The sequence below is a fragment of the Etheostoma cragini genome, chromosome 11 (assembly GCF_013103735.1).
Source record: "Etheostoma cragini isolate CJK2018 chromosome 11, CSU_Ecrag_1.0, whole genome shotgun sequence".
Lineage (NCBI taxonomy): Eukaryota > Metazoa > Chordata > Actinopteri > Perciformes > Percidae > Etheostoma > Etheostoma cragini.
Genome location: NC_048417.1, coordinates 17,059,354 through 17,084,536, shown reverse-complemented (window position 1 = coordinate 17,084,536; position 25,183 = coordinate 17,059,354). Strand labels below are relative to the sequence as shown.

The 25,183-nt window shown below is 40.7% G+C and overlaps 4 protein-coding genes across 6 annotated transcripts in view; 2 read left to right on the top strand and 2 right to left on the bottom strand.

The window, feature by feature from the left end:
* Positions 1-11,496, bottom strand: part of si:dkey-67c22.2 (uncharacterized protein LOC792544 homolog) — an 11,675-nt gene extending 179 nt beyond the window's left edge. Inside the window, exons 1-9 of one of the 2 annotated variants that reach the window (XM_034884990.1) lie at positions 9,967-10,133; positions 8,250-8,337; positions 6,838-7,045; positions 6,174-6,250; positions 4,309-6,075; positions 3,134-3,467; positions 2,371-2,882; positions 405-892; positions 114-206 (exon numbers count right to left, since the gene is read on the bottom strand). In XM_034884990.1, coding sequence (XP_034740881.1) covers positions 132-206; positions 405-892; positions 2,371-2,882; positions 3,134-3,467; positions 4,309-6,075; positions 6,174-6,250; positions 6,838-7,045; positions 8,250-8,277 — 3,489 coding nt within the window. In that variant the 5' untranslated portion in view covers positions 8,278-8,337; positions 9,967-10,133 and the 3' untranslated portion in view covers positions 114-131. Of the gene's footprint in view, positions 1-113; positions 207-404; positions 893-2,370; positions 2,883-3,133; positions 3,468-4,308; positions 6,076-6,173; positions 6,251-6,837; positions 7,046-8,249; positions 8,338-9,966; positions 10,134-11,477 lie in introns of those variants that run through there. The other variant, XM_034884991.1, reaches the window with a different exon arrangement.
* Positions 11,098-14,914, top strand: ercc1 (excision repair cross-complementation group 1). Its single transcript, XM_034884992.1, has 9 exons — positions 11,098-11,361; positions 11,559-11,990; positions 12,242-12,345; positions 12,491-12,590; positions 13,606-13,682; positions 14,043-14,142; positions 14,377-14,448; positions 14,598-14,666; positions 14,755-14,914. Exons 1-9 carry the CDS (start codon positions 11,302-11,304, stop codon positions 14,815-14,817), a joined length of 1,077 nt encoding a protein of 358 aa, XP_034740883.1. The 5' UTR covers positions 11,098-11,301; the 3' UTR covers positions 14,818-14,914.
* A 1,111-nt stretch (positions 14,915-16,025) lies between these two features.
* On the top strand, positions 16,026-22,695 carry prmt2 (protein arginine methyltransferase 2). 2 transcript variants are annotated; one of them, XM_034885556.1, is made up of 9 exons: positions 16,026-16,284; positions 16,377-16,586; positions 18,048-18,209; positions 18,646-18,810; positions 18,978-19,153; positions 21,300-21,429; positions 21,519-21,655; positions 21,868-22,042; positions 22,250-22,695. In XM_034885556.1, the coding sequence occupies exons 1-9, from the start codon at positions 16,198-16,200 to the stop codon at positions 22,280-22,282; spliced, it is 1,275 nt and encodes a 424-aa protein (XP_034741447.1). In that variant the 5' UTR covers positions 16,026-16,197; the 3' UTR covers positions 22,283-22,695. The 2 variants fall into 2 exon arrangements, 1 of the variants encoding a protein (XP_034741447.1); XR_004658543.1 differs by lacking the exon at positions 22,250-22,695 and having other exon boundaries at positions 21,519-21,756; positions 21,868-21,966.
* On the bottom strand, positions 22,037-24,930 carry LOC117952935 (zinc finger protein 271). Its single transcript, XM_034885557.1, has 2 exons — positions 24,721-24,930; positions 22,037-24,336 (listed from the first exon to the last, which is right to left on the bottom strand). The coding sequence occupies exon 2, from the start codon at positions 24,267-24,269 to the stop codon at positions 23,238-23,240; it is 1,032 nt and encodes a 343-aa protein (XP_034741448.1). The 5' UTR covers positions 24,270-24,336; positions 24,721-24,930; the 3' UTR covers positions 22,037-23,237.
* Positions 24,931-25,183: the final 253 nt, after the last annotated feature.

Here is a 25,183-nt window from a genome sequence, read left to right as displayed (position 1 = left end):
AGAGAGAGAGAGAGAGAGAGAGAGAGAGAGAGAGAGAAGGTAAAGTTTGTTCAGCATTTGAGGTCTACAGAGAATATAAGGTTTCATTAGAATCAAAAGATTAAAAATTGTACCGTGAGGGCTTGGCGGTTTTAGCTTTCATCGTCTGAGACGTGGGGTTTAGCAATAGCCATCTCCTCCTTGCTATTTGCAATCATCTTACACTTCTGTAAAAACACAGAGAAAAATAAATCAGTAACTGAGTTGGCACAGTTGTGCTCATAAACACATTGAAAAACACATCCACATTACTCATTCTTTAACATTCTTTGATTCAACTTTGCTTTTCTCAATTGTGCACATTACATTATTACAGCATAATTACTCTCTAAAAAAAAACGGCATTAACACCGTCACCCCTTTACCTCAGTAAGCTCCTTGATGGTGTGAATGTTAGCTTGCTGTGTGACCTTCCTCTTTGCTTCCTCGATGTGGTCCAGGTTAAGGGTTGGCGTTGGGGGGACGAGACATGGGGGAGGTTTGTTAGTGATTGTAGGAAGTGGGGCAAGGGGAGGCATGGCTGCCAGGGCACCCATGTTGGTCAAGGCAGCTGTCATTGTAGCTGCTGTCATACTTGCCATCGCGGCACTCATGGTCATGTTTGACATGCTGGGCATTCCTGGAATATTGGACATCCCCATTTGACCCATGTTGGGCATATTCGGCATGTTGGGCATCCCCATGCCCATTGGGAGAGGGAGAGGTAGAGGTAAGGAGAGGGGGGTAGGAGACGGAGTGGGTAGAGGGAGCTGGAGAATGGCTTTAGGCCGAAGACTCTCAGGAATGGGAACCCCTGCCTTAGCACACATAGCAGCAGCATTAGCTTTGGCTATCTCCAGCAACTGGTCCTTATCTGAAGAAAGAGAGGAAGGGGTAATGTGAACAGGCCATATAGAGGGAAAAGGCAAGAATAAGCATATAAGCAGTGTATAAACTTAGAACAATCTAATAAACAATTAATACTAAAAATAAAACAGGGAATGATCATAAATGTAATGCTTTTAATTAACCGCAACTGTCAGTTCAGGCATGCAAACTCATCAGGGGTGAAAAGGTGACAAAGATGTGTGGGCATAGCTAGTAAAAATTAATGTGGCATTTGCTCTTTGCAGCTACTACAACTAAAAGAAAAACTGCTGCAAGGTGATGTTAATTCAGCTTGTGTTCTGTGAGGTTGCCTTTCGCCTCCTTGTCACACGACATAATTGGGCTAGTAACAAGTGTTTTGTTGAATTGCATCATAAGTAGGGGTGGGAATCACCAGACGCCTCCTGATCATCTCATCTCGATACTTATATCACGTTACAATATTATTGCAATTTTAAACATATTGCAATTTATAACCTTTTATCCAACTTCTAATTTTTCCCAATTTCTAATGACGTCCCCAAAAGAAAACTTTGTCAACATATGTTTTATCTAAAAATAAACATTTCTGTTTGTTCATCTCACTTCAATTGTATTGCTGCAAAATGGGATTGTCAGGACGGCAAACTGACCGAGATATAAAATAAATAAGCCATACTTGGCGCCTATGCATCTATACAGTATTGCTACCAAAAATACAGCGATACTACGCTGTATTGATTTTTTCCTCCACCCCTAATCAAAAGTAATGTAGGTCCATTTTAGCCGAATGTCTACGCCGTTGTCTCATGAATTAGTCTCAAGTTCCAAAACAAATCCAAAAGTAAATCGTTTAATTTACCACGTGTGACAAATGTTTGTGACTACAGATAAAAATAAGCGTACTGTTAAGGTGTGTGCATCTGCCCTGTCAAATAAACAAATACATTTAAATAATTACGTCTTGGTTATGAAAGTATTAACCTTCCTAATATTATCATAGCATAAAAAAATGGAACCATCCGAGGCTAACCTTAACATTAAGTAAGTTAGCACTTTGGCTGAGGAGCTCGATGTTGTAATTGTCATAAAAATGGTGCACTGAGTAGTCCCAGAGCGCCAGCGTCAGCTATGTTAAACGGAAGATGGTCCAGTACCGAAAATGTGCCTAATTTTTAAGTTAACGTTGCCTACTATTAAAGTTAAAATATTTTTGTAAGTTAGAAAGTGTCCGGGAGTTGAATTTTGAGTGACAAGTACGCTAGCAAATTACATTAACAACTTGAATCCAATTTCTTATGAATACCGTTCGCTAAAGCAAAACAACTCAACCATATAAAGGCTAATTGTAAAACTTAAATCGATTAAGGTTATCATAAGTTTGTGTAAGAGATTCTTACATGTGAGCATTAAAAAATGAATCATTCATTCCCTCTTAAAAGCGACAAGTTTGCATGCCTGTTAGTTACCAACAAAATGTTTTACCCAGGTCAGTGAGGCGTGGAGGAGTCTTGCTGGTGCTGCGTCGTGTTCGGGACCCTGAGCGTCGCTGTTTGCGAAGAATGAGAACTGGAGAGTGACTGGGTTCCCTTTTCCACCTGTCCCGCCTATCAAACGAACGACTGCGAAACACCGGGCGTCTCCCTCGGCCCCTTGACCTAGACCTGCGTCTGCGATCAGAAGAACGAGACCTTGATCGCCTACTTCGGTCTCCTGACCTTTTCCTCCGGCCGGTGGAGCGGCTCTTTGATCGCTTGCTTCTGTCTATTGATTTGGACCTCCTCTTCCCACGGGCATTGGGTGAGCGAGATCGTCTTTTTCGGGCAGGAGAGCGGGTCTTGGATCGCCGGATTCTGGTTCGTGACTTGGAGTGTGAACGTTTACGCCGCGCGGCAGAGCGCGACCTCCTTCGCCAGGCAGGACTCCGAGACTTAGACCGCCGTTTCTTCCTATCTGATGGAGAGACAGATTCTCTTTTTCTCACGGGAGACTTGGACCTAAGATAAGGTGAATAATAAAGACTGATGAATTATTGTACATGCACAATAACGACTTTTTAATTACAACATCTAGAGTGACCTAGATCATTTTAGCATTGGGTCTGTGGATTAGATGCAGTGTGTAAGAGTTCCCATTTGAAAAAGTCTTTACCATTTAATTCCTTTTAAGAACGTACTCAAATTACATTTTAATGTCTTTTTAGACTTACAGAACCCTGATTTGTGATGTGGGATAGGCACATACAAACCTAGACTGCTTTCTTCTAGATGTAGACTTGGACGTTGATCGTCGAGGTGAAGGAGTTGAGCTTTTCTGGTGTTTAGATGTGATTTTAACTGGGGAGGAAGAAACCTCTTCTTCATCTGAGCCAGCTGAACAATCGGACCCATCTGGGCCAGTGCTGGGCTCTCTAGAACCAGACCTGGACCTGGAAACATCTCGTTCATTGGATGAGCTGGCACTGGCCCTCTGCTCCTTGTCATGGTTGGGAGAAAGCGCCTGAGGCTGCTCCTGCAACGTATCTGAGGAACTCCTAGCTTGGGGGCTGGAGGCATCTGATGAGGGCATGGGTTTCCAGGCACCTGCATGGTACATGTTAGGACATGTTAAGCCTTTTCAAGGCAACAGTAAAACACAAAGCCAATTTTTTACCTTGCGTTACTTTCCAGAAAGGAGTGTTTTTAGAGTATTTCGCAAGTCTTGAATATTCACCCTTAAGTAATTACGTTAAAAGATTATGAGCTAACTTCATAGTTCATAGTAGCCCAAGTAGCTGGAATCCAGTAACAAATATATTTTCAGAACAAACCATACACTCCTATTGCTTCGCTCACTTTTCTCCAAGCCCTCCCTTTTTTGTTCTGTCTCTGTATAGCACTGACTGCGGATTTGACATCCTACTTTGGAGTCTATACTTCGAACTCTGCAGGGTTTCCTGCAGCACTTTTCAGTTATGGCACCCGCCTAAACTACATGTAAAAAAAAAACAAAAAAAAACAGCAATATCAGCAATGTTACTCTGCGTCCTGTTTTCTCCCTTTCCTTCCAAACCAAACAGTTGACAACCTGCAGGTGGAGACTCGGACATGCACACCGCTTTGGACTTGTGTCAGTCTCACAAGCGGTTTCAGGAAAATGGCTGAATGTCCGACAATGCGCAGAGTAACATTAACTAGAACAGTGTGTGGAAAGCGTGTCAAAGCCTCCTGGACAATGGAGTGAGTCTCGGTTTCCTGCTTGTCGGTCAACAGTTAATGATCGGTTTGGCGGGCTGCAGAAAAAAATCGCCACTTTTTAGCTAATATATGCCAGTGTTTATGCGTGTGTCTGATCAGATATAGCAATTTTAGATACAAATTAAGGGAAAAAAAATCAATTGAAGTTTTTGTAGATTTCTTAAAAACTGCAATGAAGAAAGCTAACCTGTTGTAGCTGGAAATCCTCCACTTTCCCCAGTTGTCTGCTTTAATTCAGGAGAGGAAGCCTTTATCTGTTTAACAGGAGAAGAAGATGTGGATCTGGCTGGGGAGGAGTTTTCAGACCGGACATCACTTGACTCAGACCTGGACTTGGATCTGTTCAAGCCCACAGAGACAGATTTAGACTTTGACCTTCTTCCACTCTTCCTAGGAGATTTGGACTTCCTCTTGACAGGTAGTGGCGAGTGTGACTTTGACCGATGCTTTTGAGACAACGAGCGAGATTTGGAGCGTTTGCCAGACCTTGGTGGAGAACGATTTCTTCTAGCGGGGGAACGGGAGCGCCGTCGAGAGGGAGGGGTTCTGGATCGGGTCCGTTTGCGGGGACTTTTAGATCTGGAGCGCCGGTTGCGCTTGAGGACTACAACGGATCGTGACCGAGTTCGCCTGCTTCTGCGGGTCGACCGGGAGCGTGAGCGTCGGGTTCTGGGGGGTGGTGACCGCCTACGTTTAGACAAAGATCGACTCCTGGAGCGCCTACCTCCTGCACGTCTTGCCGGTGACCGCGACCTGGAGCGGCGTAAAGGGCGTCTTGATTTAGAGCTGGAGCGGCGGTTTCTAGTGATTGAACGTGACCTTGAATGCCTTCCAACTGCACCACCTCTTCTAGGTGAGCGGGCCCTGGAGTGAGTTGTGCCTCCACGGGGTCGTGACTCTGACCTTCGACTTCTCCTTGGAGACCGAGATAGGGAGGGGGACCTGCGCCCCCCACGTTTAGGGGATCGTGACACCTTTCTTTTAGGAGATCGGGAACTCCTGCGTCGCTTTGGGGAAACAGACAATGAACTCCGCCGACGTTTAGGAGACTTTGACTTCCTTGGAGACTTTGATATCTTCTTTGGGGTGAGGGAGCGAGAGGTGGAGCGGGACTGACAGATAGCTTTCTTGGGAGACGGGGTGAGAGACTTTCTCCTAGATTTAGGGGACTGAGAGCGGGACAGCGACCGACACTTTAAGGGAGTGGTAGACCGTTTTCCCTTAGAGGTTGACCTGGAATGGGTTCTTGATCGTTCTTTCTTTGCTGCTGCTGTTTGCCCGTCAGAGTGCTGCCTGCTGGGACTAGATGTCGGGGTACAACTATGACTTGACCCAGACCTCTTAATGTCAATGGCCCTGGGAGGGGAAGGAGACCTGGATCTGGATGAATCGCGCTCCCTGACCTTTGCCTTCTGAGCTGAATTTGCCTGATCTTTCAGGACTGGTTCATCTCTTGCAGTACCAGCTTCTTGTTTAGGGATTATGTCAGGGAGTTCCTGGGCATGGCTGAATGTACCATCAGCATGACTACCCTCTGTCTTAACCGTTACTGTCTGTGTTATCTCATCCTGGCCTGCGGACGGGGACCTGATTTCTTTTTCTGATTGATTGGTATTACTGCCCTTCCCTCCAGATGGGGACAAATCCATATCTGATATCTCCTCTTTCTTCCCTCCAAGCAATTCAAGTTTCTCCCCTCGTTTGCTTTTTGAAACCAGTTTGGACACAGGGTCTTGCAGTTCAGATGCCGCAGCAGGAGAGTATTTGCTATCACCAGCCCCTTTCCCTCCTTCACCTTCAGACTCAGAGCCTGAAGCTGAGCTGCTCTCGGATGGGGAGCGAGATGGGGATTTCTTCTCCTGCTTTTCTTCTTTCTTCCTCTTCTTTTTCTTCTTCTTGGCAGCGTGTCTTTTGTGTTTTTTGGATTTTGCATCTCCCTCTGTGTCTGCACGATCTGAGAGAAGAAGTGATGGATTGTTTTTAACCAAATCATTGGGAAAATCCATTATTTTCAGAGAAAATATTTATTGTATTTTTGTGAGGGTCTCCTACCTGTAATTACATCCCTTCTGCACTCCTCCTTTAGCCCAGCTGGGTCTCCAGCTCCTGTAGCTGCTGCCAGTCTGGCACTACAAATACAAAAGAAAAGAAAAATTGCAGCTTATCCTTGTCAATGTGAAAAATGTAAGTTCCTTTATACAAACAAATCCAAGTAGACCCCCTTTTCCGTTTTGATAAGGAATAGAAAAAAATCTATTCAGTGATGTTGTTAAAAAGAAATCCACTAGATAATACAGAAACATAATGGATTTAAAACATATTATAGACATGTGTTGATAAGTGGCTTGGTGCCTAGTCCTTATTACACCTTGGATTCCACAGAACATTTTGTTTGTACATTTATCACCATAAAACCCAAAATTCCATTGTGGTGTATTAACAATTCGTCTTTAAGACAGAATGCAGAAATGCATATTGTAATGGTAATTCAGGTTTAAAACATGTGGCCTATGCTTAAAAATATGAAAACGGAACAGCAAAAGATTTGAAATATTGACAAAAAAATGCTCACTATTACATACCTTTTGTGAGCCAAGTTGAATTTTATAAAAAACAACAAGAAAACTACTACTACTACTACATCAACCAAGTCTCACAAGGCAGTACATTTACTTTACACAATGTGTGTTTTAAATAAAATTGTAGTTCTTCTGACCTGGCTCTGGTGGTCCTGACAGCCTTCGGCGGCAGCGGAGGCTCTGCATCTGACTCAGCACCAGATTCTGAACTGCTCTCCTTTTCCCCCTTCTTCTTCCTCTTCTTCTTCTTGCTCTTGTGTTTTCTGTGCTTCTTGTTTTTCTTGTGGGGTGGTTCATTCCCTTCCTTGGCATTCATTTCATCTTTCTCAGGTGCCTCGTCATCACCTGCACAGGCAAGCCAGTATTTAACATTACACAAGTATATTATGTACAAAACCTAAAGCAAGTTATGTAATTAGCAGCGCTTGACATTTTACCGCTAACATTAGATCCAACAGCAGCGGGGCAGAAGACCACTAATGTCCGTCTCCCTGTGAGTAGCGTCTATTTCACTCCCTCTCGCAGTTATAAATAGACTATGTGACAATACAATTTGTTCTGGTTAAATTCAACAAATAATCGTGAAAATAATCGCGATCAAAATTTTTGATCAAAATAATCGTGATCATCATTTTGGCCATGATCGTGCAACCCTAACTGAACTGCTACGTTTGCAGCTATAACTTGCTTACTGCTAACTTTAGACTCAATGACAATCACACTGTTTGTGCCACTGCGTAGAGGAAAATGAGCGGATGCCCATCCCGTGCATTGGCTTGTCGTCCAGATGCACTCCACATTGTTTTTACGTTTTAACACTTAGGCAGTTGTTACGTGTGTTTTTTCTCTGCTCTCGTGTCCTGAGCCAGGTACCGCCCTCTCCATCTGACTGGTCACACACACACACCTGCAGCCCCTCAGAAATCAGGTGGATTGACATAAAGCTGCAGTGATGAAAGCGGGGAGGGGCCGGTGGGCCAGAAAGCCGAGCAGAGTCGTGTTGCTGTGTGTCGTGAATTTGAGCTGGGTGGTTCTCTTTGTCGTGTCCGCAGAGGGATGATGTTACTGGTTGTACAAGTGTTTTTTTCCAGTTTCTTTAGTTTAACCGGTTTCACTTAATTTCTTTTAGGGAAATAGTTTTGTGTTAAGATTGGACACCTTTATGTTTAAATAAATAGTTTAATAGTACTAGTCTCTGTTTCCTTTCTTTCTTTCGACTCCTGGCTTTTTAGTAGTTGTTGCTCCCTTATTCCCCTGGACACCACAACTGGGGACGTGAGAGCAGAGCACAAAACTGTATAATGGCAGGAAAAACCCTGTGGTTGTTTAACAATGAAGACAACTCTTGTTAGCCCACACTACTTCAAGACGTCATCAAAAACTAATTTTGAACTAATTTTGGACCCTATTCTTATGTTGGATTTTTTTGCAAGTATGCAAGGACTTTATAAAAATGTAATGAGAGTACTTAAATATGAAGTTATTTAAAACGCCCATCTCTAGTGAAACTTAAAATGACAAAAGTATGCGTGTCTTATCCAGTACTCACCTGAGGGTATGCCCAATGCACATTCCATTGTGCTGTCCCCAATTTTGTAAAATGCCCTCTTAATGCCACTGGCGTACTGCACACAACACTGGAAAGGGAAGCAAAAGATATTGAAACTAAAGCAACAAAGAATGCAGCATCAACACAACAGGACATCGATTTCAAAGCTATGCTACAGTAAAATGTAACACCATCTTGATAACCTAAACTACTAATAGGGGTTTTATCACTCGCTTTATCCAAGCCAAACAAAAACCACCTCCAAAATTTAGGGGAATAAATACTTAATTAAAACAGTTTGGATAAAAATTTAACGTACATGAAGGTAAGATTTACAACACATCTGTTGTATCAGACTACTGTTGTATATGACCCATTTGTGACAAACCAAATGTAGAATGAGACAGGAGAAAATGTGATGAACATTGATATCAGAAGAACAACTGACCTTCTGACCATTATGATACTTTGTTTCAATAGTGCTGACCAACAAGAACTTGATTATTCTTGTCGATAACTGGACGGTTTGGTTGGCAAACTAAAGACAGCTCATCTCTGAACCCACAACCCAATGCTTAGTTAATAAGCGCAAATATCAAAAGAAGACAAGATTACTGAAATCATAATTAAAATACACATATATAATCAATTTCACTTCAAAGTGATAGGAGACCGACTCTGAGTGTCACTCGGACAATCAGGGCATTCTGATGTGGAATTTCAAAATTAAAGCGACTATTCCTTCGTTGGTAGCTAGCTAAGTGTTCAGTAAAGATAAAAAAATAGGACTATTCTGCGCTTGACTTAAGCACAATAAGAAAGTCGTCCTACAAATTAGTCGTAAAGATTGCCAACATTAGCCCGGCTAACGTTACCATACAAACGTAACATGTGTGTAGCACCGCTAACATTAACGTTACTCAGACATTAGCAATGGTCCGGAATTTCACTCAGTTTACTCAAAACATATAAAAGACACATTTGTGGAAACAATAAATTTGCACAAAACAACTGATAACGTAAATTTTCCGAAAACAACCATTGTAAAACAGCAGTTGAGATGATGTAGCCAAAACATGGTGAACGTTACCGCTAATGCTTAAGCTATTGTTAGCATCAAATATATGGTTGCCGACATGTTATTTTATAGTTCAAGTAGCGTTAGCTGAAAATAAGTTAGCCCGTCTGTTTTAGATAAATCATGTTACAGTATTAAGTCACACATAATATAATACATAAAATACGTATTGTTAGTTAGATCAAAGCTGCGCGGACAATAGAATCAAAAAGGAGAAAAAAGTTTTCATGCAGCATCACATTATCACTATAACAGACAACGCTGATTACCGTCAGGCCTGTAATGCCGTAACATTAATTCACAGATCACTACAGCTAGCTAGCTACCTAACAAAAGCTTAAGTTAATAAAACAATGGCTGCGTTCAAAAAAATAAAAACTTGCATTGCCTGAAACATTAATTGTTTTGCACGCTTAGCTAGCAGTTGGACAATGTTTAGGCCGAAGAGCTAAACATGATGCCTGCACGCCGCGGCCTTAGCGGCGATCCAATGCCAACTCATTCACCACCATTAGCGCTAGCTAGCTAATGTAGCATGCTCGTGGCTATTAAACTAGCTAGCTCAACAATTAGCTGATAATCGTTTCAAAGTAAGTTCGTTCGCTCATCACAGCTGTTCATTCTGTAGCATAGCATTACCTAGTTTATGTTCGGTGGATGCAGTCCCTGCGTGGAAAATGCCTGATAGCTGCACCTCTTCAATGTGTGAAACCAAACAATCGATGAATATGCTAACCGTTAACGTTAGCCGACTACCTAATCCGCCATGATGGAGAAAGGTATCCCAAAATGCAATGTTTCGCGGTTTCAAGGGCGGCGTCACTGTCTCCTAGGCAACTGCATGATTCCATAGTCGCAATTTTTAGCAATTGGGGTCACTACTTTCCATAATGCATAATCTCTATTAGGTATTTTGTCTTGTAAAAAACACTATCAGCATTGTTTGCAGTTGTGCAGACATTTTTTTGGAGTGGAAGGGGACAATGAAAATGTCCCTCCGCCCCGCAGTTTCTGGATGGTCTGGCAAAGCGAGACTAGCTGCGTCTACTGAGCCTGAATGTCAGAATCTGTTTTTTCTTTTCTTAAATACAAAAATTACCTTGCAGATGAGTATGCAAGTCTGCAACTTGCAGATTAGTATTTTGCTATGGTATTTTGATTACAAGAAGTATCAAAGCAAGATTAACCAGAAATCATCAAGAGTTTGGTGTATGAAATGTTTACTAATTTCAAGGCTGCCAATCAGGGTAAACTGTCTAGTTTATGTGGGCACACATAGACATATAACGATCTTATATGTCTATGCCTACACATACAGGAATTCCATGAAATGAGACAGTGGATAAATTAGCAAAGGAGGGGGTCAAGAAAGGAAAGAACTTAATATTAAACTGTCAAAATCAGAGGCATGGAGGGACATTTCCAAATAGTGCTATAAACACTAAACACTGGATGATGGGGGAAAAGGGAGACACTTGCATAAAGTAGGAGGAGTGAGATACAGTAATTATCAGTAGTAGATTGAACAGTACACTTTTTATAATAGGAAAACACCCAACTGGGCACTACAGTCTGTGTGAAGAAAAGGAGACTGTGAAGCTTGATCTGATTTCATGCAGGAAATACAATCAAGAAAGAGGGTTCACGTTATTAGGACTACATAAATACACTCTTGTGGACAAGAGTGGGGTTTCCGTAAATGGAATAATAGATTACGAGTAATTACCAGTAGGAGGCAATAATGTAACGCATAGGATGCCAACTGCCGTAAACCCTAAAAGAAGAAGAGGTATTTGTTGAGACGGTGCTTTTATTCTGAAGGAATCGGATTCGGAATAATGTTGATGCTGTAGCTAGCTCCGTTCACAACAAGAAGAGTCTTTCCAAAGATTTTCTATCCGTCTCTATCGTCTCTGGTCTCACTAGTCTGTGGCATGTTGTGTTTATTTGAAAAATCTTTATCAACTAAAAGACATGAAGAAGAGATTTAACATCAACCTGGACGACTCTGCTTTCACCAGAGAAAGAACACCGGTCGGTAATTTGCTAGCTAGCGAGAATAGACTTTTTACGGCGGCTAGAAATTAGCTAACGTAAGCTTTCCAGCTAACTAACGCTACAAATTTTCCAATTCATTTTTTAAAACTTACAGACGTGGCAACACGAGATTTATGTCCTTAATTTTTTAATTCTTGACTCTCAGACATGATTTCCATGTGTTTGTATTCCAGCCCAAGCCGCAGTTTCAACCTTCATCAAAAGGAGGACAAAACTCCACAGCCTCAACTTCATCTTCAGTAAAGCCTGCTTCTGAGCCATTGGCCCAGCCCTTTTCCTATGCAGAATATATCGTCCAGAGTAAAAGCAATGTGGCAGCTCCTACTCAGAAAGAGGCTCCCTCCAAACTGCATAGAACTGAAGGTGCTGGAGTTACCAATATGAGGCAGGTTGAGTCCGATTCCGTGTGCTCTGCCTCAGGACAACGTGAAACAGTTCAGAACTCTGCTAAAGAGACTGAAAGTGGATCTGAAGGGGTTAAGAAGAGGGAGGACACACAGGTAGCTGACACAGACCAAAAAGAGGGGAACGGTCAAAGGCCGTATCCAAGCCTGGGTCCCAAACCACTGGGGTCTGGAAGCAGCATTATTGTCAGTCCTCGACAGGTATGCATCAACATGTATGCGCCTCTTGATTGAGGAACAGCAGGTTGTTTCCCATTCGTACATCCATCCTCTGCACATTCTGATTCCCATTGAGATTCACTAGTGTTACTAGGAAAAATGGTTTGTTGTTTATACTGATGTCCAATGTTTCTTTATTAGCTTGGAAAAGTTTTTCTGTTTTTAGGCTTGTTAGGTGGCTTGTTCCACAGCAGGTATCTCATCGCATATTTTTTTTTTTTTTACTAAATCAGAGGGGAAATCCGATCCTGAAGTTTGTGAGGACTGTCCCTTGGGAGTTTGGAGATGTTGTACCAGACTATGTCTTGGGTCAGACAACTTGTGCTCTCTTCCTCAGGTGTGTGTGTGTCTGTGTGTGTGTATATGTGTGTGTCATACACAATCATTATTTTGATGAGCACTGATTTCTTTTTTTATATTTGATGTATAAAATACCTTTTTTTTTCACGTGTTTTTTTTCCTTTTGTTTTTCTGGCTTAAAGTCTGAGGTATCATAATCTCAATCCAAACTATATCCACGACCGTCTCAAGCATCTTGGTCAGACTTTTACCCTGCGAGTGTTACTGGTACAAGTAGATGTGGTAAGTAAAAAGATCTTTTGTAATCAAAACATTGAATCAGTGAATATTATCTGACTCTCTGTCTTAGAGTTCCTATTGTCTTCCGTTAAAACTAGTACCTATTTCTAACAAAGCTCTTTTTCCATGTTTAATTAAAATTAATTGATAGAGCCTTGGAATTCAAAAAGGCTATTACATTGTTCATTAAGTATTCAATAAATAAATAGAAAGTAAGCAAGTAAATACAATTTTACTTTTGTTGTTCCATTTATTCATTTGCCTGTTTATCCTTTTCCGGTTAACAATTCATTTAGCTAGAAATAGTTTATACTTACTCTTGTGCTACACCCGACTCAATAGTTCAAAAACATTTGTGCTATAATTGTGAAAACTACAGTACATTTGAACTTCTATATTTATCTCATACCAGAATGAAGAGGGGGCTTTCCAAATGATGTACCAAGCTCCCTGTTACAGCAGTTCAAAACGGATACTCTCTTTCTGAATGTTATTTTTGATTTCAGCAAAATATGTCACTTTTAAAGTTTTGTTTCTAGGAGATGTCAAGTAAAACCAACCTTGGACACATCTGCTGTTAATTCTAGTAGCTTAAAAGTGGACTTTAAAACAGCGTTAAAACAAAACTAGACACACAAACACCCTTACTTTTTGTAGGTTTTGTTAACATCCAGCGATGTTATATTTAACAAGTATATATTCATGCAGGGCACAAAAGAGGGCTTCACACTGTTAGGCTGCAAATAAAAAAATGTATTTCTTTTTTTATATAAAGGTAACGTTTCGATCAACAATATCTTCCCTCAATGGAATTTGTTTTGCTAACATAGTGTAATTGAAGTTTGAAGTGTGCAGCTGGCCGCGGTGTCAGTACTGTATGTAAGAAAACTAAAAAGTCCACAGATGATAAATACTAGATACTGTTTTTAAGACTCAGGTCAGGTTAAAAAAAAAGTCAGGACATATGTGCACCCGAGTTCCGATATGAATTTATTTTTTATTTTATTTTTAATCTCAGAAAGATCCTCATCATACGCTGAAGGAACTGGCTCGCATCTGCATTATGGCTGACTGCACCCTCATCTTGGCTTGGAGGTAAGACCCTCAACAGACTGCAGAGAGGACGAAACATACAGACATAGAGGAGAATATACTTGGAAACCATTTTACATGTTTACTTCTCTATGATCCTGGCCTTGCCACCTGAAGTGTGTTAGTAGTTTTTTTTTTTATGTTATAATGCATCTTTGGGTATGTAATTGCTATTTAAGGTATTTTTATACTTCAAGCCTGCACATATTCTGTTTTATTATGTTTCATTCAGGCCAGGATCAACAGATGAAAAGGAGCCGTTTAGCCTAACTAATACTTTTGTTCTGTTGATCAGAACATTGTGCCTAATAATAAACTAAATAAATAAACATACCTTGTATTTTCTTCATGTTGATTTGACAGTCCAGAGGAAGCAGGGCGTTACCTGGAAACGTATAAGTCATATGAAAAGAAACCAGCAGACATACTGAAGGAGCAAGTTGAAAAAAACTATCTTTCAAAGGTCAGTAGATTCACCTGTTTCTATTTCAGATTGTGAGGTCATTTGCTGTTTTTAATGGTATCACATTGCCAGTTTGAAAAATATGGAAGACTTTTTAACATAACTGACTGAAAATGATGCAGTCACATAGAATGTGAAGGAAAGTTAAATGCAATTTAGAGAACTTGCCTAAGTATTGCATTGCTTTTTTAGTCTTTGAACAATGCAGTGCTAATTGGATTAGTTTGTTTTAAGGTTACTGATTGCCTGACCACTGTGAAGTCTATAAACAAGACCGATGCCATTACCCTGCTGTCTACTTTCTCAGTGAGTACCACAACAGCCAAAATAATTCCTTCTCAGGTTGCTGCTATATTGCAATCAGTGTAAATGCACAGACATATCCACAGGCTGATTGTAGGGTGTACTCTGCATCTTTTCATACTACTGAGATGATGAATCTTTTTTTTTTTTAGTCTGTAGAAGGAATCATCAGTGCCTCTAAGGAAGACTTGGTTCTCTGTCCAGGCCTTGGACCACAAAAAGTGAATTAAAAATACATCTGCACAATATGAACATAAAAAAAAAGAGGGAACATTTCTCAATTTACCTTGATGATATTTGTGGTTGCAGGCAAGGCGACTCTATGATGTGCTGCATAAGCCCTTCCTCAAGTCCAAGACAAAAGACAGCTGATACCTCTGACCAGGAATGTGTGACATGCTCCTCACAAACACACTGAAGGAGTTCTGAATTAGATGCTACAAACCCTTTATTTACTGAGGTGAATAAAGAAATGTGACAAATGTGAGACTGAGAATCAGCCTGGGTGTGTTTTAAGACTTTAAGATTTTAACTCTCTTAAAACTACACACTGATTTTATACTGTAGTGAGTTATGGTTTTAAATAATTTGTTAATTGTTCATTGTTCATGAAAATAAATATTTCAATATGTGTATATTTCAATATGTGTATACAGTGAACCTCAATTGTTTTTACAGTTACTTTGTTCTCAATTAATTAACTATATATATATATATATATATATATATATATATATATAATATGTGTGAAAATTGAAGTGTAAATGTTTGGTGAGAGAGGAGGAATGAAACCCTAGCTTGGGCTCACACTTAATTGCTGATTATGTTACAGATTTGGATTACTGATCTACTGTATATTGACTCAAGTATACACTTGTTCTTGAATGACTATTAAGCAATGCCACGCGGAATTCTGCAGAAACAAATTACACATCTCGACACCAAGCAAAATTCCGCAATTTGCATTCTCGCTAATGATCAATAATAAAATGAGGGACCACTTTGAATACGACGAGCAGTAAACTTACTATACAAAGGGACTAAACAAAAAGCAGTTCTCCTTTTAGAGTTTTTCCTCACCTTGTAAGTGTCAAATATGAGTGGCTATTTTAGTTTCAAGAAAAGGAGAGTAACGGTACCCACAATTTTGAAATGAAGGTTTTTTCCCCATTTATTCCAGAGCGTGGTGCTGCATTTAAGTGCTTCTGTTATTTATTCACCATGTTCGGAAGTCAAGGTGTTGTAACCCTTTTACTTTGAGTTCTTTGAAACAAAATGCCAATTCGGCTGTATTAAAGGACACTTTTTAAACATAAAATTGTCTTTGTTGCAAAATGAAGAATAAATGTGTGACAAGCACGGATCTAAAATGATAAAAGAAAACCGAACGAATAAAAAAAATTGTATTGAATGGAACGCCAAACATTTGCCATATGATGCAGTTCCATATCTGCTAATATTTTTAAAACTGTTACATAATCGCGTCCAAGAACTCGTGAGGCATGTTTTTTTGACTCAATTCATATTTCCTATATTTACGGCAGCACGTGAAGGTACGTCTTACGTCAAAACTAAACAGGAAGTATTCGTTCAACGGCAGTTAAAATTTTGTGATGATGATTTCACGACACATTCCACAAAAGTACATATGTACTCTTTACCTACATATGCAGTCTTATCTCTTTAAAATGTTTAACTAGTTTATTTTAGGAAAACCAAACCGCAGGCGAGTCGAAACTAGCACCGTCAGACATGCAGACTGAGACAGAGAAAGAGGGTGAAACGTCTGTTGAAGAGTACGTTGCCCTGTCGAAATTCACTGGAAGTAGCAGCGACCAGGTTAAAGCCCCTCAAAGACACATAATCGCACACCTTTACCGGAAAGTTGAAAGTCGGGTGGGTATTTCTGACTGTGCTGTTTTGTCCCGCAGCTTTGTTTCAGTAGCGGGGACAGGCTGCTCGTGCACGCCAAGCCTTCATCAGAGTGGTGGTGGGCAGAGTTGGATGGGGTCAGAGGTTATGTCCCTGCCAGCTACCTGCGCCAGGATGCTGCTGCTGCTGCTGAGGAAGAGGAAGATAACCACACCTCTCTGGAGGACCAATGGCAGGATGAGGAATACTTCGGCAGTTATGGGACACTGGTTAGAACCTTTAAAGGATCATACTCATTTGCATGTCACAGTTTAATTACAGTCTCACAGCTTAATTATCAATGCATAAGACATGTTTACAGATTTTTAGCCGCCCCCCCATGCATTTTAGGATGGTAGCTATAAACCTCAACATGCAGAAACCTGAAATTCACTTGAGTTATGTAATCTATCACAGTAAACATATTTTCCTTTGTCCAAGCGATTTTATCCTTGTAATGTTATGTAATGCAGTTGTTATAATGCACTCTTATTTGGTGGTGCTCTTAAGGACAACTTCCGAGATTTCAGATAGCTGCAGAAATGCATTACGTTGATAAAAGAAATGTTGAAAAATCAAACCTAGAATAGATATGTAAATTAATTGTAAAAGGCTGCTGTTCAGCTATTGACTTTCAAACATTTGCAAGTCATCATTTCCTAGAATGCATCACAGAAGAAGACACATCCAAACGTGCCCTGCTGTTTTACAATGATTGTTGATGAGTTTGATTCAAATTCCAACTATTATTATACCACTACCCCCACTAACACAGAACGTTTAGGGAACGTTAGGGAACGTTCGTTTTTGGTTCTCTAAAGGTTAGTTCGAACCAAACCAAAAACTAACGTTTAGGGAACGTTCCCTCCTGGTTATAACGTTCCCTAAACGTTAAGAAAACCAACCAACCGTAACGTTCCCCTGCGGTTGCACCGTACCTTCACACAACGAGTGACACAACAAGTTTTTTGCCCCAGTAAGTAACTAAGTACATAACTTACTGGGGCAAAAAACTAAAGCTGGGATGGGTTACCTTTTAACCAAGTTTTCAAGTATATGTGCAGTGATTGTCATCATGTACTGCTTTAAAAACAATGGCTAAAAAAATGGCGGCCTAGAAGATAAATTGAAGGCATGCTTTGAAAATTAATTGTAAGACGTAGGCACATTTTTGATTTAATGGGCAAAACTATTACGGAGACCCAAAGTGTTTGATATTAAATAAATAGGACGTTATGAAATAAATATCCATAGTAAAAAATACAGAAGATAATTTTATGTAACCATGAAATGTCTGTCTGTTTTGATTTTACAACAGCATTTTTCTCAATGACCATTTATGTATTAAATTTTACTTTTCATCACACAATCTTTGTCTTTCAATCAAGGCAAACTAGGAACCAACATAGCTTTGTCATTGGTTGTCGCTGAGTGGATAGCCTATTGCACTTGAGTTAAAAACAATTATTAGATTTTTTTGATGTTTTTGTCTGTAATTATTTCAAATATTATTCATTCATGATCTCATCTTTCTTTGTAACCTTTGAATCTCTGTAAAAGAACATGCACTACCAATATGGTCTTGACTACAACATGTGTCATGACTTGTCACACGTTGCACTGATTGGTCATATCCTCATATCACATCAGTTATTTTAATTACTTTAATACTTTTTTTTTTAATTACACAGAGGCTTCACTTGGAGATGTTGTCAGATAAGAGCCGCACTGAGGCGTACCGGAAGGTTATTGTCAGCAACAGCGCTTCCCTGAGGAGTAAGGTGGTAATGGACCTTGGGTGTGGGACTGGCATCATCAGCCTGTTCTGCGCTCAGCTGGCACAACCCTCAGAGGTGATGTAAACAACGTGGCTGGGGGGGCAGTTACTAAAACACCCAGGTGGCTGGGAATGCAGGACACAGTGTACAGACAGCTTGGCTCAGATCCTGAAGCATATATTAACTCAAAACATTCAGGGAATGAGTTAGAGCTTTTCTAATAAAAAAAAATAAAAAAGTTTAACCCCAAGATGTTTTAGAACATTGGAACTGATTTGCATTGCACTCAAATACTCACTCAAAAGACAATTTGCTTAATTGCATAGTCCTCAACCAAAAATGTGGTTTAAAGCCCTCAAATCATAATAAAATTCCTAAGAAAAAATAGGCTACTACTCAGTTTACTCACAGCAACACCGTATATAAAACATTGGTGTACCTATACTCCCATCTGCTGGACAAGGAGTGTTTCTTTCTACCTAAACAGCATGGTGTATCTGTGGTATTGTAGGTGTATGCTGTGGAGGCGAGCTCCATGGCCGAGTATACCAGACAGCTGGTGAAGCAGAACGGTTGTGAGCGGGTGGTCACGGTGCTCCAGGGACGAGCTGAGGAGATCGAGCTACCTAAGCAGGTGGACGTCCTGGTGTCTGAGTGGATGGGAAACTGCCTGCTGGTAAAAATGACACTGCCATTACGAATAATACAAGTTATTGTGTGAAGATTTGTTCTACTTTTGATGCTTTAGCTCTGTATTATTTCAATGTTAATGAATTGATCGGCTCTTCCACTCTCAGTCCCGTTTAGGTTTGACTATACCCCATTGTGTTTCCTCTGGTCTAGTTTGAGTTCATGGTAGAGTCAGTTCTGCTGGCCAGGGACCGCTGGCTTAAGGAAGGTGGCGTGATGTGGCCCTCAACTGCGGCCCTTACCCTGGTGCCATGTCAGGCCAACAGCTATTATGCAGAGAAGATGACCTTCTGGGAGCAGCCCTATGGCCTGGACTTCACTCCTCTTCAGTAAGTCAACTTTTCTCACTGAACATAACCCTGTCTCACTTATACTTTTTTTGTACATACTTACATTTTCTACATCTAACAAGGTCACAATATTAAATGTAATTTTTAGTAGACAGTAAAAAGAGACAAATCTCAGATGTGAAGTTTAAACATTTAGCATAATATTCTGTGGTGCCAGGTAGTGATGTTAGATATGGTAGGGATGGCAGATATGTGTGACATCCAGAGTAGAGCAAGCCATTTAACTTGTAGTACAATAAAACTCCAACTGGGCATGTGTCACATGTGAGCAACATGTGTTTATCTGTCACAAAAGTACTTTGTTTTATGCGAAAAAAATTGGATGTAATGATTTTTCATGCCACAAATCTATACTGTCAAACACAGGGTGATCTGTTGACTCAATATTGTAAGTACAAGCAACTTTTTTTGCACCAATTACATTTCTGCAAAAAACACATTTCTTTATTCTTAATATACATCCCTCATTCTGCAGGTAGTAATTGTGTTTTCACAATAGGTCCAGTGTGACCGATCCACCAGCATCTCAGGCAGCAACTCACTGGCGTCTTTGTATTTCTGTAAGTTGCCTTATGGTGCCCTGAAACATGAAAACGGTCACTGTCCAAACGCAATTAACATTGACCTAAACAGATAATTGATATTTAAACAGCATAAGAAGAAATAGTAGATTAACAAAATAATCTCATGTCAATAGTCATTTGCTGGCTTTCTTGGAAGCATTCGACCACATGTCATGGAGTGCGTTTACATGCACCATAGGATCCCTGTTTTGAGTCTTATCCTGGTTAGAATATTCATGCTATGGCGTTTACGTGGCATAATAAGACATGATATTGTGACCAACTGTGATACTATGATGTGATAACATATAGTATGTCTCAATTTCTTACTCTGAGAGCGTAACCACAGCAAGGTGCAGACCAGTGTGAGCTTCAATTTAGTCTCTCATTGCCAGACCTATCTCCACAGCGCTGTGGACAAGGGTCTGGCTAGTCCACACAACATTCTGGGATGGGAGAAAAGCATGCTCTGGTTTATTGGCATGTCTTCAAACCAATCACAATCATCTTGTGCAGTGCAAAGCGCCCGACTCAATTAAGGTGTTTCTGCAATATGGCCTTGCAAAGAAAGCGGAAAGTGGCAGACATCCGGCCGAAAATTAGGGATATCCGGCAGCACCTGAACAATCCCGGGAAACGTCAATATAGACTAGTTTCGATGCAAATCCTGTATACTGTGCTTTATTCACCAAACGTTTTTGGCCATCTTGCCTTTTGTCAGGGTGGTGCTTGAGGCTCTTCATAGTTTCCTTATACACAGCTTATACTCCTTATATACTCCTTATACCATGAATACAAAATTCATCTTTTCCTTCAACCATACTATTTTCCCAATCTCTATATCCTAACCATATATTGAGGTTTACTACTCGACGCAGCAGGCCAGGGTTCAACTCCGAACTGCGGCCCTTTGCTGCATGTCATTCCCCCCCTCTCTCTCCCCTTTTATGTCTTCAGCTGTCCTGTCATGCCCAAACAAATAATCTTAGAAAAAGAAGATAATTGACTTTAAGTCTAATTCCTCTTTTATCCTCTTCTCTAAATCTCCCAATCTCTTTGACAATCATACTTTCTCAATTCACATATATTTCAGGGAAGAGAGTGGACAATTCATTTCCATAAAAGGTGCTACAACTGGATAAATCTCTTTTCTTTGGTTTTTTTATGTTACTCTAGTCTTTGTTGTAATTATCTTATCACTTTTCCACCAAATCCTTTTTTCACAAGGACATGGTAAAAAGTAAATTACACCCATTTATTAGCATTAGAATACGCCTCTGATTTGTATGTTTTATCTGTGTGGGTGGCTGATCCAGGTTTGTTTGTCTAGTTGTGCTGTTACATTGTGCACAAGCCTCGCATTTTTAGTTTACATATTGGGATTGATGTGATTACAGTTTGTTTTTTTTGTTTTTTTTTGGGGGGGGGGGGGGGGGGAGAGACTGTTTTATGTTATGTTATATGTGCTTTCAATTGCATTTGTCTTTTATTTGTCATTTTCTCTGTCTACTTATATAAGATGTCTGTTTTATATGTTTTTTAATTGAGCTTTTTCCCTGCAGGCCCTTGGCACAGCAAGAGTTCTTTACCAGGCCAAAGTTCAACCATGTCATTGAACCTGATGACTGCCTCACCGCTCCCTGTGATGTCCTATGGCTGGACATGTACACTCTGCAAGTCAAAGACCTGGAGGTATTGTTTCTATTTCTTTTAATAAGGACTTGCTCCACCCCACTAAGTTGAATTGTGTAACTAACTGGGCCCTACGTTTCATTTCTCAGGAAATAAAGGGTCAGTTTCATTTTTGTGTGGAGAAGCCTGGTGTTTTCCATGGATTCACCTCCTGGTTCACTGTTCATTTCGAGAGCTTAGAGAAGGGAGGTGCAACAGTGGAGCTAAACACCGGACCTAACTCACAGTAAAACAGCCAAATCACTTACTATGGATAGTTTATTCACTAACTGCAGTGCTCCTGAGCCCTTTAAATGCCCATACAGATAATTCAAATAATCATAATTTGTGAGTTGCAAGCAAATACTTTATAAACAATTTCATGTGCTTAAATGTTAGTCTAAAAAAGGTCAAAAACTGCTATGCATTACAATATTAAGTTGACTCTTTTCTCTTCAGGCCAACACACTGGAAGCAGACGCTGTTCATGCTGGACAGGCCAGTTAGTGTGCATGCAGGAGACTCTATCAGAGGAACCATTCTCCTGCGCAGGAACCCCTTCTGGAGACGCCACATGACCATTACCCTGCACTGGAGCATTAACAGCTGCAAAAAGGAAACAGACAACTGCCAGGCAAACATTTAATCTTAACTTTGTACTGTCCTTATCTAATGCATTACCTATGCCCATACAGTGGTGGTAGATTGTTTAATTCTCTTTTACAGCATTGTGGTTACATTTGTGACTCTCATAGATTGTTACGTTGTTCCAGCATTTGCCTCTCAAGAGTCCTAACTTGACCTGTAAGTTGTAAATGGTATTTTTTCTCTTTGTCCATAGGTTGGGACAAAGAGTTTCCCCATGTGGAGGTGACAGATGCTCCGTCAGCCATGGAGAACCACAGGAAAACAGTCTAATAAACCTTCTGTTGAGTTTAGGGTCAGTGAGGTATCAGCGGTGAGCTGCTGCTGACTGGGAATAAAGGTTAACGGGCCAAAGGAAACTCATCTGACAGGACGTGTAGTCCCAAAATGTTAAACTTGATAACTATAGGCCCAGGTGATACAGCACACCGTGACCCATGTTATAAGGGCAGATTTACAAAGACGTTATATGCAGAGTAGCATTACTGTAACTTTGACTTGAATGCTCAATGGGCTAGGTGGAATAATATTTTTTTTAGAAGACAATGTTCAATAATTGAAACAAAAAACTGTTTTGAACAGATATTTGTGGTCTCAAGGTGCAACAAATGGTTTAGTCCTCCACAATGTTTTTTTTGTGTATTTTTTTTTACTCTGTGTAATTTGTTCTGAGTGCTAAACATGCCAATAGGCTTGTATGGGCATAAAAACAACAACACATTAACCATGAATTATAATAATTTGAGATTTTTTTCTATATTTAGCGATTAGAGTGAACAATGTACACCATTGAAATGTTATTCTTACAAATGTTAATTAGCCTCTGGGGCTAAAATATCAGCATTGTGGTACTTAAAAAGATATTCATTGAAAGTTAAATTAATTATTTTAAATAAAAAATAACTTATTACAAACTACGAATTTACAATCAGTGAACTAATTATATAAATCACATCACAGTATTTTTTTGTTATATATACTATAAATTTGCTCTCTCTTTGTCCCTTTCTCTGATCATTTGTAAATTGTAATTGTAAACATATAACCTTTCAATAATTGTATTCTTCTGGGATTTTTTTTTCAAAAATTACATCAACTTGACAATACATTTGTTGCTGTGGCAGAATTATTATGGCACAATTCTTGGTTAAAGACAGCTTTGCCCATTTGGATGCAAAAAGAGGTCATGGCTCTGTTTTACTCTTTGCTTTTGCTCTGGAGCGTGTGTTGACCTCTGAGGATAGAGGCTGAGTGGATGAGGATTCAGGAGGAGGAGGCCTGGAGAGCGGGACGAACAAGGGAGGTTTAACAACTTTGTCTTTTACCTCCTTCACCACACCTTTATCCCCTTTCTCTCGTAAGTGTTTATCACAGTGGTTCACAAACGTATCCAGCCTGGCGAAGGTCTTGTTGCACACTTTGCAGTGGTAAGGCCGCTGTCCTTTGTTGAGGCGTATGTGCAGTCTGATGTATGATGATCGTACAAAGGTGCGACAGCAGACGCCACAGGTTAGATCCTCAGGGCTACTCTGCGTCTTCTTGGCCTGGTTGAGTGCTTCTGGTGCTGCTGACACTGGTTTGTTCTGCCCAGACGACTCGTCTGCCTTGTGAGAGAGCAGGAGTGCCAAAGAGCGAAAACCCTCACCACACTGCTCACACTTGTATGGCTGCTCCACTGTGTGTACACGGACGTGTGACAGGAGCCCAGCCTTCTGTGTGAACGACTTGTCACAGTAGGTGCACTTAAAAGGCTTCTCGCCTGTGTGGAGCCTCCGGTGGGTCTTCAGATGCGAGGCGCGGCCGAAGGTCTTACCACACTCCGGGCACTTAAATGGCCTGTCCCCGCTGTGGATCATCTTGTGCGCCACCAGGTGGGACGCTTGATGGAAGTGCTTGCCACAAATGCTACATCTGAACTTCCTCTCCTTGTGAGAGGCGAGGTGAAGGGCCAGGTGGGCAGAGGAGATGAAGGTTTTGGAGCACAGGCTGCAGCTGTGAGGGTCCAGGCGGATGCGGCGGTGTGGACGTCGCCCATTTGAAAGGCTGCCGCCTGCCTGGCAGGATGGACATTTGGAAGGACTGTCTTTTTTGTGCGCACGCTGCTGTTTAGGATGGGCCAAAGTGTTGCTTGAATCAGAGTCACACTGTACAAGGATGCATCCACAGTCAGAGCAGTGCTCAGTCTGTTGGTCTTTGTCACTGGTTTTCTCTAACATGGTGACATCTACAACCAGAGTGGGATGGGAGGGGTTGTCCTACTTTGACACATCAGATAGGCACCATCTGAAAGGGATAAACACGTTTGTTATGCTTTACAGTGCTGAGGATAGTCATGCATAGGGCTAAAGGCTAAAGCTGCGTCCATCAGCAGTATTAGGCCTACTATTAAAATACAAAGGCATAGTCACGTAATATTTTATCTTTAAATGACTTCATCGTTACTGACTCCGTAGGTTTTAGCCTACTTTTTTTCACTGCACGACATGATCACATGCATTAATATGAACTGGTCAAACAGGCAGCAATATTAGCCATGCTAATCTGAAAACCAGAAATGCACTATCGCTAGCGCAGCCTGCTTGACAACGACGATGTATATAGGCCGTGCTTCGCCCTAAACGATAAGGTTACGAGCAATATGGCACATGAACAAAAGGTTTGACATACCTTGTTAATGCTTCCTAATAAAATGTACATGTGTTGAAAGTCACGTAAGCACAGTTAAATATCACAATAACAGCCAGATATGAACGGGATGCTTCGTTCATGTCGTGCGTTTTCCCGTTTATAGCTGCCCGGTTTACCGATGACGAGCTAGGCTGCAGCATCATCTAGCGATAGGCGGTTTAACATCATGGGGAACTGGGATGTCGGAGAGTCAGTAGGCTACTATAACTCTAGGAAAACACAACTTCCGAACTAAATTGTCGTAAATAATCCATCGCAAAGGATGCTTCAGTAGGCCTAATCCAATGTAAACGCTGTGTGCATACGACACGATAGAGATAGATGGATAGATAGATCCCTAAGTGTAAATGCAAGGTCCCATGGGACCAGCTTAAAGACATCACACACAAATACATCATAAACTGGATGACAACTTCCACATGAATAATATGGACAATAAAAG